General features: G+C 46.2%; 1 protein-coding gene across 3 annotated transcripts in view; it reads left to right on the forward strand.

Annotated features, from left to right (window-relative positions):
* SYNE1 (spectrin repeat containing nuclear envelope protein 1) overlaps nt 1–2,980 on the forward strand; it is a 606,430-nt gene extending 603,450 nt beyond the window's left edge. For all 3 annotated transcript variants that reach the window (XM_060205315.1, XM_060205316.1, XM_060205318.1), the window contains one exon: nt 2,590–2,980. In XM_060205315.1, the coding sequence (XP_060061298.1) occupies nt 2,590–2,839 (250 nt within the window). In that variant the 3' untranslated portion in view covers nt 2,840–2,980. The remainder of the gene's footprint in view (nt 1–2,589) is intronic.
* The last annotated feature ends 9,903 nt before the right edge of the window (nt 2,981–12,883 follow it).

Raw genomic sequence — 12,883 nt, forward strand, 5'->3', positions numbered from 1 at the left:
ACTTGTGCAGAACCAGTCAGCCACCACCCATATTTCTTTGGTATCTTGATAAGAGTGTTAACTAGCTGTCTGTCCCCTCTTAAGGGAATCATCTCTCTCTCTCTCTTTTTTTTTTTCCCTGCTTATTTTGTTTTGTGTTTATCATCACCAAGATTATTGCTGGGGCTCAGTGCCTGCACTATGAAACCACCACACTCCTAACAACCATCTTTTTCCTTTTATTATTATTTTTTATTTCTTCCCCTCTTAGTTTTACTTGGTAGGACAGAAATAAAATGGGGAGGGGAAACTCCTCCCCCCCACCACCAACCCCACCCACATATACACTGCAGGTAGAGAGAGCTGGGAGCTTGAACCCAGGTCCTTGCACAAGGTAGTGTGTGCATTCAACCAGCTGCACCACTGCCTAGTCCCATATCACAGCCAGAGCCCCTTCATCCAGTTAATGTTTTCTTATAAGAAAAACACACAGGGCAATCATGCAGATTTCACATGGCCTCTTTCTCCCATTATCCTTAAGCTTAGTGGCACTAAGAGCTTTCTAGAATTGTGCTAGGCATGGCAGAATGTGTCTCCTCATTACAGCTCCCTCTCTCCTTCCTGTTGCTTGTGTGTGTGTGTGTACAAAATGCCTCTTTTTACATTTTTTCACTGTATTTATTTATTGGATAGAGATAGTCAGAAATCGAGAGGGAAGGGGGAGATAGGAAGTCAGAGAGATAGACATCTGCAGCCCTGCTCCACCACTCGTGAAGCTTTTTCCTTGCAGGTGGGGACCAGGGCTTGAACCTAGGTCCTTGTGCACTGTAATGTGTTCACTCAACCAGGGGCACCACCACCTGGCCCCTACAAAATACCTCTTTAAATAACAGTTCTGTCTGCATCTTTTCCATTAATGGCCTAACAGAACAGTGAGGGGGTGGTCAGGTGGTGGTGTGTCTGGTTAAGCGCACACATTACAGTACACAAGGACCCACATTCAAACCCCTGGTCCCCACCTGCAGGTGCAAAAATTCACGAATGATTAAGCAGTGCTGCGGGTGTCTCTCTGTCTCTCCCCTTCTCAATTTCTCTCTGTCTCTATCCAATAATGAATAATAATTTTAAAAAAACAGTAAGAGGTGCTCATAAAGAAATAGTAACTCCCCACCCCAAGCCTGGCTATCTCACGGTCAGCCTCTCCCTCCTTTCTCTCTCTCTCTCTCTCTCGTTCTCTCACATTCTATAACTCGTCTACTTCCAAAACATTGTTTAATTGTTAAAGGAATAAAGAGAAAAGGCAATGTGATGTCTTTAAACTTTGACGAAGAAGGATCCTCTGAGATGACTAGCCCACCTTCCTTTAGAAAAAGTGTGGCTGTTTCCCTACAGCACAGAACTAATGATGGATAGGCTCAGCCGAGGAGGGACGCCACTCAACACCTGCATTCTGGGATTGAGTCGACAGCTTTGAAACCCACTGACGTCAGGGCCAAATGCTGATTCAGTGCAAGATTCTTCTTCTTCTAGCGTTTGCCCTTCTTCCGTAGCCAGTCAACAGCATCAGGTTGAGCCTGATGTAAAGTTTCGAGACCTCCTTTGAATCTGGAGAGGTGGCAGTCATTGACTATGTGGGTCATAGTCTGTCTGGAGATGCAGGGGCAATTCGGGTCGTCTTTGGCTCCCCAGCGATGGAACATAGCGGTGCACTGGCCATGGCCTGTTCCATAGCGATTGAGGAGGGCCCAATCATAACGTGCTAGGTCAAAGCTGGGTTGACGCTTGCAGGGGTCTGTGATGAGGTGTTTGTTCTTGACCTCAGCTGACTGCCAACTCTGTTTCCAAGAGACTGGAACAGAGAAGTTCAGTGTAGGCGTAGGGGACCAGACTGGGTGACGAGACGTAAAGCGTTGGACAGGGTGGGCGAAGATATCCGCGTAGATTGGCAGGTCCGGTCGAGCGTAGACGTGGGAAATGAACTTAGATGATGCCACATCCCGACGAATATCTGGCGGGGCGATGTTGCTAAGAACTGGCAGCCATGGAACCGGGGTGCAAGATGAACCCAGGGTACAGCCGAGGGTTCATGAAGCGTTAGGGGTCTGTGCAAAATGGCAAAGGCTCTTCTCATCTTTGCCACCAGGGGGGTTTGGCACAGTCGAGAGGCTCGCTGGGAGGCTTCGTTCAATTTGGGCCTCAACTGACGTTGCCTACATTCTCAATCTATCCTTTGGTAGCTTTAAACCAAAAAGGCACCACATCAAACATCCACACTGGAATGACTTGAGATTGACTTCACTGGTACTGGGAGGATGTGTGCAGAGCAGTTATCTTTGTGGGCAGAACGTGTGTGTACTTGACCAAATTCAAAGATCCTCCAGTCAGCCGCCTCTATTGACTGACTCGATGCTTATCTGTCATCAGTGCAGTTTCCAAGCCAATATTCACTTTCTGAGTGGGGGAGATGCCCCAGGGCACGTGGCCGATGATTGCCAGGGCAGGGGATGGGTTGGGCAGTCTCCTGTAGCTTCCTGGATGGCAAGGAAGTGAGACCACAGCAGCCAGCCAGCCTCTTAGATCTTTGTGTGATCTGTGTCGGTTCTCTCTCAGGTCCAGAAGAAGTGGCTCCGCTTCCTCCCTTTCTGAGCCTCGACCAGCTCCAGCTGGCTCTCGCCACAGAGCCTTCCTGTGCCGGGTTCTCCGAGCGGCGCTCCCCCTACAGCTTCTGCTGTTGCTCCTCATAGGGCTGGCCTGCCTGGTCCCCATGTCCGAAAAGGACTACAGCTGCACCCTCGCCAACAACTTCGCCCGCTCCTTCCACTTCATGCTCAGATACATCAATGGTCCCCCTCCATTGTGAACCTCCTCTGTGGCTAGTGCCAGTGGTGCTTCTCACAGAAGGGGGCTTTGTGCTCGGCCCAGAGCAGGTCAGGACCAGCAGGAGGAGGGCTGGGAACCTGGGCAGAGTCCTCGTGATGGCAGCTTTGTCACCTCATCTCCCACCCACGCGTGGAGACCCAGGCTTTGGGGGTGGATGAACATGATGACGGGACAGGAAGAGTTCAAATCAACAGTGGCGAGTCTGGAAGTAACACGGGGGCATGTTTTCATCTTTGCTTTAGAAGCTGTAAATCTGTAAGGCATTTTTTTTTTTAAAAAGTGTAAAGAAAAAAATATATACTGGGTGTAATGAGATTATGGAAAACTTTATGTGAAAAAAGAGTTGAATGTTATAATAAAAAAGATATTTGTGTATGTACAGTTTGCTAAAGCCAAGTTCTGTTTGTATTGATTGATTTGCATTTATTATAGAGACTATAAATCATTTGGCCCATGTGTGGTTTTTCTTCCCCTCCCTAAAAGAAAGGCTCTAACTTTTCCTTACTCACCTGACACCTACAGAATGCCACCAGAATTATCTTGTTTTGCAGAATGAATTAATATGAAGCCTGAAGATGGGTTTTCAGTTTTTTGTTTTCTGTCTTTCTTTCTTTCTGTTTTATTTACCAGGACACTGCTCAGCTGTAGTCTATGGAGGTACAGAGAATGAACCTGAGGTTGAAGCCCAGGCATGAGAGTCTCTTTGCATAACCACTATGCTGTCTACCCCTCCCCCTCCACACACCCTTAAAGCACTTTTTATTCAGAAACCTACTTTGCTCTAAACCCTTTTTGTTTTATTGTGCACTAGAATGACTACAATTTTAGTCTGTCATTCGTGTCCAGTTATTCTGCCCCTCTGATCTTGCCAGCTAGTGGATTTGTTTATTTCCCATCATTTAATCAGTGAAAGGATAGAGTTTCAATAAAACAAGGTTTGGGGCTTCTTTTGGACATGGAAAACTCTGGTGACCTGGACATACTTTCCTGCATGAAGGCCAGTAGTACTGGAGCCTACTGGTGGCTACTGTCTTGTGAAATATAGGACAAAGAAGTGTATACACTCACACCTGGGTGTGTTCAGTTCCTCTCATTGCCTGCACCAACCTAACTCCCACTGGGTATTTGAGGCTACAAATTCTGCTGTAAAGCAAATATTTAAAGCAAAGTGAGAGACTCGAATATTCGAAACAGCCATGCAGGTCACCCATAATGTTGGTAACCTGAGTACCACTAGGGGTTCTATGAGTTGCTTGTGACATCATCCTGAACTTAATATGGATTTATTTATTCATTTATTTATTTATTTTGCCTCCAGCATAATCACTGGGTGCCTGCACTATGAATCCACTGCTCCTGGTAGCCATTTTTTGTTTATAAAAAGAAAACACTGACAAAACCATAGGATAGGAGGGGTACAACTCCACACAATTCCCACCACCAGAACTCTGTATCCCATCCTTTCCCCTGTTAACTTTCCTGTTCTTTATCCCTCTGGGGGCATGGACCCAGGGTCATTATGGGATGCAGAAGGTGGAAGGTCTGGCTTCTGTAATTGCTTCCCCGCTGAACATGGGTGTTGACAGGTCGATCCATAGTCCCAGCCTGTCTCTCTCTTTCCTTAGTGGGGTGGGACTCTGGGGAAGCGGGGCTCCAGGACACATGGGGGGGGGTCGTCTGTCCAGGGACATCTGGTCGGCATCATGCTACCATCTGGAACCTGGTGGCTGAAAGAAGATTTAACATACAAAGCCAAACAAATTGTTAACTAATCATGAACCTAGAGGCTGGAATAGTGCAGATGAAGATTTGGGGGGGTCTCCATTTTGTAGATAGTTAGTAGGCCTATTCTAGTTACATTCCAAAGGTCCCATAACTATACTAGTTTTTTTTTTTTTTCCTGAGCCTGACATCTGATATGCAGGTGGATACAAGTTGGGGAGAGTAGCTCCCAAATATGGGAAAGGTGTATAAATTTTGTTGACTGTAAACCCCATCAATGTGATCTGATCTGGGGTCCATATTCAGCTTAGGAGCCTATGTGGCTTCTGCACTCTTGGGAGCCATTTTTTTTTAATTGGATAAGACAGAGAAAACTTGAGAGGGGAGCGAGAGACAGAGAGGGAGAGAAAAGGATAGAGACATGCAGACCTGCTATAGCACTTGTGAAGCATCCCCCCTGCAGATGGGGAGCTGGTTGAGGGTGGGGGTCTTGAACCTAGGTTCAAGCACAGGTCTTAGCACTTAGTACTATATGTACTCAACCGGGTACACCATCACCCAGCCCCTTAATGTGGATCTTCTAACTCAGTCTCCGAGGAACCGAGTATGGTGAGTATAACTGAGGAGCTCGTAGTTTAAGCAGATAACAGGTAGTTCGGGCCTAACTATGGAAAAGTCCCACCTTGTATCTCCGTATCTCCGTAGTGCCATTATTTCCTTCTCACCTCCCTCACACAACAGCCTGCATCCCACTTGCTCCCTGCTCCACCAGCCATGGAGCTCCCTGGTGTTTTCCATGGGTGTGGGGTTCAGATCCAGAGCCTTGCACATATTAAGGTGTGTCCTCTACCAGGTAAGCTATGTTCCAGTCACCAGACACATTCTTGAAGAAAATCACTGGGATCAGAAAATGCAGCTGTGTAGTGATCACAGCTATAGATGGCAGTTCCGAACACTTGAATGCCCCCACCCCCAATGCCTCCACAGAGGCCACCTTCCTGCCCTTGCCCCTACCCCCTTCTTCCCATAGGACTTAACAGATTGACTGGAAACCACAGACAGAGAGTTTGCTGGAAGACTCTCTGACCAGGGCCAGTGGTTTTCCAGCTGTGGTTAGATTCAACAGCAGCAGAGTCTGGAAACCTCATAGGAAGTTTCCACTCTTAGGCTGGGCTTCCAGGCCACCATCTGGGCCACCATCTGGGACCAGTTAACTCTCTCCAGCTGGGCACCATGGGCAAACAATGGGAACAGTGCCCCCATCCTCTCCCCTGACATAGAAGTAGCCTCATTAAGTACTAGCTTTCCTTAAAGCGATATTTTTGTAACTTTAATTTGGGACTCTGTCCTGTGCAGTTGAAGTAACTTTACATTGCTGTCTTTTGAATGATCTCTTAAAGGTTTTATTTATTTATTTATAGGACAGAGACAGAGAAATGAGTAGGGGAGGGATAGAAAAAGAGAGAGAGCACTGCTTCACCACTTCCCCCTACAGCTGGGGATTGAGGACTCAAACCTGGACTCTTGCACATTGTAACATGCATTCTGTAGGTGTGCCACTGACCAGGCCCTTCTGTCACTCTGTGGATAGCATCACTGGTGATAACAATAATACAAAGATGTATTTTTTAGGGGCCAGGTGGTGACGCAGCAGGTTAAGTGCACAAGCATGAAGCACAAGGACCAATATAAGGATACTGGTTTGAGCCCCTATGGGGGGTGGGGTGGGAGTGGGGGGGTGGTGTCAATTTACAAATGGTAAAGCAGGTTTGGAGGTGTCTTTCTCTCCCCCTCTCTGTCTTCCCCTCCCCTCTCAGTTTCTCTCTGTCCTATCCAACAACAAGGACCACAAAAATGGTTAAAAAAAAAAAAATAGCGGCCTCCAGGAGCAGTGGATTCGAGGTGCAGGCATCAAGCCCCAGAGATAACCCTGGAGGCAAAACCAAACCAAAACAAACATAGATATAGATATATTATTCAGTGTGTTGGGGAAAAGTAATGAAAGAAAACTAGAAATCATTCTGTACAGAGAATGGCTTGAAGTCTGCTGAATTATTTTGGACACAGAATGTCAACTCCACCCTAGTTCTTGTGGCCAGAAGCAAGGCAGTCTATGTTGTTGGTCATGGAAAGGATGGTCTGGGGCAAAAGTTACCAAAGGAAAAAGTGTGACCTTTAACTTGTGATGATGGCCATGCTTTGCTGAGCATCAGGCCATGGTTGGCGTCAGTGGACACTAGATATGTAGGGCGTATGAAAATGTTTGTCCAGAGAGGTCCTGATGGGGTAAAGACCACCTCACACACACCCTTGGGGTGTCATGAAAGTCACGTACAGCGTGTTTTCTCCTTGCGTTATTGACACGTGGTTAATTTGCTTTGAATTTCCGCTTCCTATGATGTCGCTGGACTAAGCACTGATAAAAAGAGCCCAGACTTCAGCTGCCTGCTACATTCCTGGATTTCCCAGTCTACGGGGAACTTTTTCTTTTTTTGTTTTTATTTATTTATTTTTTGTATAGAAATAGAGAAAAATTGAAAGGGGAGAGGAGATAGGTAGATGATAGATAGATATGGAACTGTATCACTTGTGGAGCTTTCCCCTGCAGGTAGGGCTGGAGGCTTGAACTTGGGTCCTTATGCATTGTAATGTCTGCATTCAACCAGGTGTGCCACCACCCAGCCCCGGGAACTTTTCTTTATTTTTTTAAAGAAGTATTTATTTGTTAATTTTTATTTTATTTTATTTATTTAAAAAAGGAGACATCAACATAACCATAGGATAAGAGGGGTATAACTCCACACAATTCCCAGCACCAGATCTCCATATCCCATCCCCTCCCCTGATAGCTTTCCTATTTAAAAAAATATATATTTATTTATTCCTTTTTTGTTTTATTGTTGTAGTCATTATTGTCTGTCTTCATTGTTGGATAGAACAGAGAGAAATGGAGAGAGGAGGGGAAGACAGAGACACATGCAGATTTACTTCACCACCTGTGTACTGACTCCCCTGCAGGTGGGGAGCCAGGGGCTTGAACCGGGATCCTTAAGCCAGTCCTTGCGCTTTGTGCCATGTGCGCTTAACCGGCTGCGCTACCGCCCAACTCCCAGCTTTCCTATTCTTTATCCCTCTGGGAGTACGGACCCAGGGTCGTTGTGGGATGCAGAAGGTGGAAGGTCTGGCTTCTGTAATTGCTTTCTTGCTGAACATGGGTGTTGACTGGTTGATCCATACTCCCAGCCTGCCTCTCTCTTTCCCTAGTAGGGAGGGACTCTGGGGAAGCAGAGCTCCCTAGACCTGCTTCACTGCTTGTGAAGCGACTCCCCTGCAGGTGGGGAGCTAGGGACTCGAACCGAGATCCTTACTCTGGTCCTTGCGCTTTGCGCCACCTGTGCTTAACCAGCTGCATTACCACCTGATTCCCATTTTTATTTATTTCTTGGATAGAGACAGCCAGAAATAGAGAAGGGAGGGAAGGAGGATAGAGAGGGAGAAAGAATAGCACTGCTTCACCACTCACAAAACTTTCCCCATTCAGGTGGGGACTGGGGGCTCCAATGGGGAACTTTTCTTTATTGTTTATTCTTTTTATTTATTAATGAGAAAGAGAGGAAGAACCAGACATCACTCTGGTACATGCACGCAGGGAATTGAACTCGGGACCTCATGCTTGAGAGTCCGGTGCTTTATCCACAGCACCACCTCCCGGACCACTCTTGGGGAATTTTTCTAGATGCAGTATCTCCAGGTCCTACTGCACACCGCATTCTGTGTGGAGGAGGAGTTCTTTCTTTATCACTTCAGGTTCACGTGGGACATGAACTCCACACAACAGTGTAACATATATAAAAAATAATATAGTGAGGCACACATATTACCTACCATGCACAATGGCCTGGGTTCAAGCCCCCAATCTCTCATCTTTTTTTTCTGTTAGCTATTTTCTTTTTAATTGTTGTTAGTATTACCATTGTTATTGATGTAGTTGTTGTTGGATAGAACAAGGAGAAATGGAGAGAGGAGGGGTAGACAGAGAGGGGGAGAGAAAGGCAGACACCTGCAGACCTGCTTCACCGCCTGTGAAGCAACCCCCCCTGCAGGTGGGGAGGCAGGGGCTCAAACCGGGATCCTTAATGCTGGTCCTTGTGCTTTGCACCACCTGCGCTTAACCTGCTGTGTTACCGCCCCCCAATCTCTACCTGTAGGGGAAAACTTTCATGAGTGGTGAAACAGGTTTAAAGGTGTCTGTCTTTCTCCACCTCCCCTTTCCCCTTCACTTTCTCTGTCTCTATCCAATAATAAAGTTTTTAATATTTTTAAATATTTATTTATTCTCTTTTGTTGCCCTTTTTAAAAAATTTCTTTATTGGGGGATTAATGTTTTATATTCAACAGTAAATACAATAGTTTGTACATGCATAACATTTCTCAGTTTTCCACATAACAATACGACCCACCCCAGGTCCTCTGTCATCCTTCTTGGACCTGTATTCTCCCCCTACCCACCCACTCCAGAGTCTTTTACTTTGGTGTAATACGCCAATATGCCCTTGTTTTATTGTTGTAGTTACTACCGATGTCATTGTTGTTGGATAGGACAGAGAGAAATGGAGAGAGGAGGGGAAGACAGAGAGGGGGAGAGAAAGACAGACACCTGGAGACCTGCTTCACTGCCTGTGAAGTGACAACCCTGCAGGTGGGGAGCCGGGGGCTGGAACCTGAATCCTTACACCGGTCCTTGCGCTTTGCACCACCTGTGCTTAACCTGCTGTGTTACCACCCAACTACCCACTAATAAATGTTTAAAAAGAGACCTTCAAATGAATACATTAGTCTTTTATAACTGCAGAGCAGTACTTTCTTTATCCCAGGACTTTTTTTTTAATTATAAGACTCAAATTAGTGATTTTATTCTATTGGTAAAGGCTTTCCTCTCTCCCCAACTCTTAGTATTCTTTTTTTAAAATTTATTGTTTTTAATTTTTTTATTATCTTTATTTGTTGGATAGAGACAGCCAGAATTCAAGAGGGAGGGGTGATACAGAGGGAGAGAAACAGAGAGACACCTGCATCCCTGCTTCACCACTGCAAAGCTTTCCTCCTGCAGGTGGGGACCGGGAGCTCAAGCTTGGGTCCTTGCACATTGTAATACATGCACTCAGTCAGGTGTGCCACCACCCAGTCCCTCTTAGTATTCTTTGTAGGCTTACTTTTTTCTCCTGATAGTGTAAAATTTTAATCAGGAAAATGAAAACGCACATACCAAAGAATCAAATGGACTATTTGGGCAAAGATGACTGATCCCTTGTGGAAAGTGATAACCATTTGCATTCATTTCGAAGGCTCTGCCTTCATTTTCTTTCTAAGCCACACCTACAACTATTACAACTTCTGGGTGTCCTTCCTTTTTACTCTTCCCTCTCAGATAAGATAAACAACACCCGACTTCCTTAGGTGTTCTCCAGATTCTCTTCCCTCTCTATAATGATATAAAAATAAAGGTTCCTGGTCGCAATAGTTCCAGATCCCAGTGGAACTGGGGTTCAGGGCCCTCTGGACATCTTCCTCTAATATTTTTGCCCCTTCTGGAATATGAACAAAAATTCTTTTCAGGGTGCAGAAGGAAGGAGTTCTGGTTTTTGTAGTTGCTTCTCCACTGGACATGGGCATTGGCCAGTCTAACCATACCCTCAGCCTGCCTCTATCTTTCTCTACTAGGGTAGGGCTCTGGAGAGTTGAGGTACAGAACATGTTGGTGAGGACACCTGCCTAAGGAGGTCAGGATGAGAGCATAGCAGCATCTGGAATTTGCTGGCTGAAGGCAGTAAGATATAAAAGAGAAGTTTTTTTTTTTTTTCTTTCTCCAGGAACCAAAGAATAGGGCTGGAGCCAATGAGAATATTGATGCCAGGGTAGAAAGAAGCTAGGATGTCTATTTTAGATATGTTCTAGGAGCCCAGGACTTGAGTAATTTTTGTTGGAGCTTGATATTGTCTGACAGGGTGGTGTCAGAGTAGAGAATAGAACTAGAAAGGTGGGTAAGGGGAGAGAGTGGCTCCCAAACTTGAAAAAATATATATAAATACAATGAACTTTTATGACCTCACTCTGACCTGGGCATGATATATATTAATTTTTATCACAGGAGAGTCCCTATTACTCTGAGCTCACAGTCCATAGTCACAGCTGGGAACATTCTAGCAGACTCCCTTTGTTTATATTCAAATGTGGCTAGAGTAATTAGGCTTTTTTTTTTTTTGCCTCCAGGGTTATTGCTGGAGCTCAGTGCCTGCTATTTAATATTTACATCAATGACCTCCCAGAAACTTCTTCAAGGAAGTTCATCTACGCCGATGACATCTGCTGTGCAACTCAGGCATCCAAGTTTGACATCCTCGAGGAAACACTCACGAAAGACATGTCTCTGATATCTGATTACTGTAAAAAGTGGCGACTAATCCCTAGCACTGCAAAAACGGTATCATCTGTTTTCCATCTACACCATGCCTCGGCCTCGCGTGAGCTTAATGTGCAGCTTGGTGATACGAGAATCCGGCATGAAGCCCAGCCAGTCTGTCTTGGCGTTACTCTCGATCGCACCCTGTCATTTCACGAACATCTCATAAAAACTGCAGCAAAGGTGGGCACGAGGAATAACATCATTGCAAGACTGGCCAGCTCCTCATGGGATGCGAGCACTTCCACACTACGATCATCCTCTCTGGCATTATGCTATTCCACTGAAGAATACTGTGCCCCAGTATGGTTCCGTAGCCCCCATGTCCACTTGGTCGATTCCAAATTATATTCCTCCATGAGGATAATTTCTGGAACCATCCGTTCCACCCCGGTTCCATGGCTGCCAGTTCTTAGCAACATCGCCCCGCCAGATATTCATCGGGATGCGGCATCATCTAAGTTCATTTCCCACGTCTACGCTCGACTGGACCTGCCAATCTACGCGGATATCTTCGCCCACCCTGTCCAACGCTTGACTTCTCGTCACCCAATCTGGTCCCCTACGCCTACACTGAACTTCTCTGTTCCAGACTCTTGGAAACAGAGTTGGCAGTCAGCTGAGGTCAAGAACAAACACCTCATCACAGACCCCTGCAAGCGTCAACCCGGCTTTGACCTAGCACGTTATGATTGGGCCCTCCTCAATCGCTATCGAACAGGCCATGGCCGGTGTGCCGCTATGTTCCATTGCTGGGGAGCCAGAGACGACCCGAACTGCCCCTGCGGCTACAGACAGACTATGACCCACATAGTCAACGACTGCCACCTCTCCAGATTCAAAGGAGGTCTAGAAACTTTACATCAGGCTCAACCTGACGCTGTTGACTGGCTATGGAAGAAGGGGAAACGCTAGAAGAAGAAGTGCCTGCACTACAAATCCACTACCCCTGGAGGACATTTTCCCCCTTTGGTTGCCCTCGTTGTTTATGGTTATTGTTGTTGTTGTTGCTGCTGCTGTCCTTGTGGAGGTGGGGGAAGGGGGATAGAGTGTTCCCAAGAGACTTCATTTTGTAAAGAGGAAGTGTCCCCTTCTGAGTGATGGGCTGTTTGCTGAGAAATTCCTCCATTCTGAACAAGAGAAGGGAATGGTGGAGGCTGAAAGAAACTATGAGGCACGGAGACAGAGGTATACAGTCATCCCTGTGGGAACACAACTCCTCTCAATCTGAGGAGGACATAGCCCCAGGGAGATGCAGCACCTCTCAATAGCTTTTCATAACCCCCTCCTTTATTATTATTATCATCATCTTTATTTATTGAATAGAAACAGCCAGAAATTGAGAGGGAAGGGAGTGACAGAGAGGGAAAGACACAGAGAGACACCTGCATCACTGCATCATCACTCACAAAGCTTTCCCTCTGCAGGTGGGGACCAGAAGCTCAAGCCCTGGTCCTTGTTTATTGTAACATGTGCGTTCAACCTGGTGCACCACTGCCTGGCCCCTCACCATCCCTTTCATGAATGAAGAGAATGCGCCAGGTTACAAACCAGGACACAATGACATCCTGATTACCTAACAAGGCACATCTGATCCTAGGCCTCTATGCAGCATGGTTACTCACTATTATATAACAAAACACATCTGGTAGCCAGGCAGTGTCACACTTGGTACAATGCACCTGTTACCATGCACAAGAACCCAAGTTCAAGCCCCTGGCCCCCACCTGTAGGGGAATTGTTTCATGAGTAGTAAAGCAGTGATGAAGTTGTCTCTCTCTCTTTCCCTCTCTTACTCTCTCTCTCCCTCTCACTCTCTCTCCTCCCTCCCTTCCTACCTCT

The sequence above is a fragment of the Erinaceus europaeus genome, chromosome 13 (genome assembly GCF_950295315.1).
Source record: "Erinaceus europaeus chromosome 13, mEriEur2.1, whole genome shotgun sequence".
NCBI classification, from domain to species: Eukaryota; Metazoa; Chordata; class Mammalia; order Eulipotyphla; family Erinaceidae; genus Erinaceus; species Erinaceus europaeus.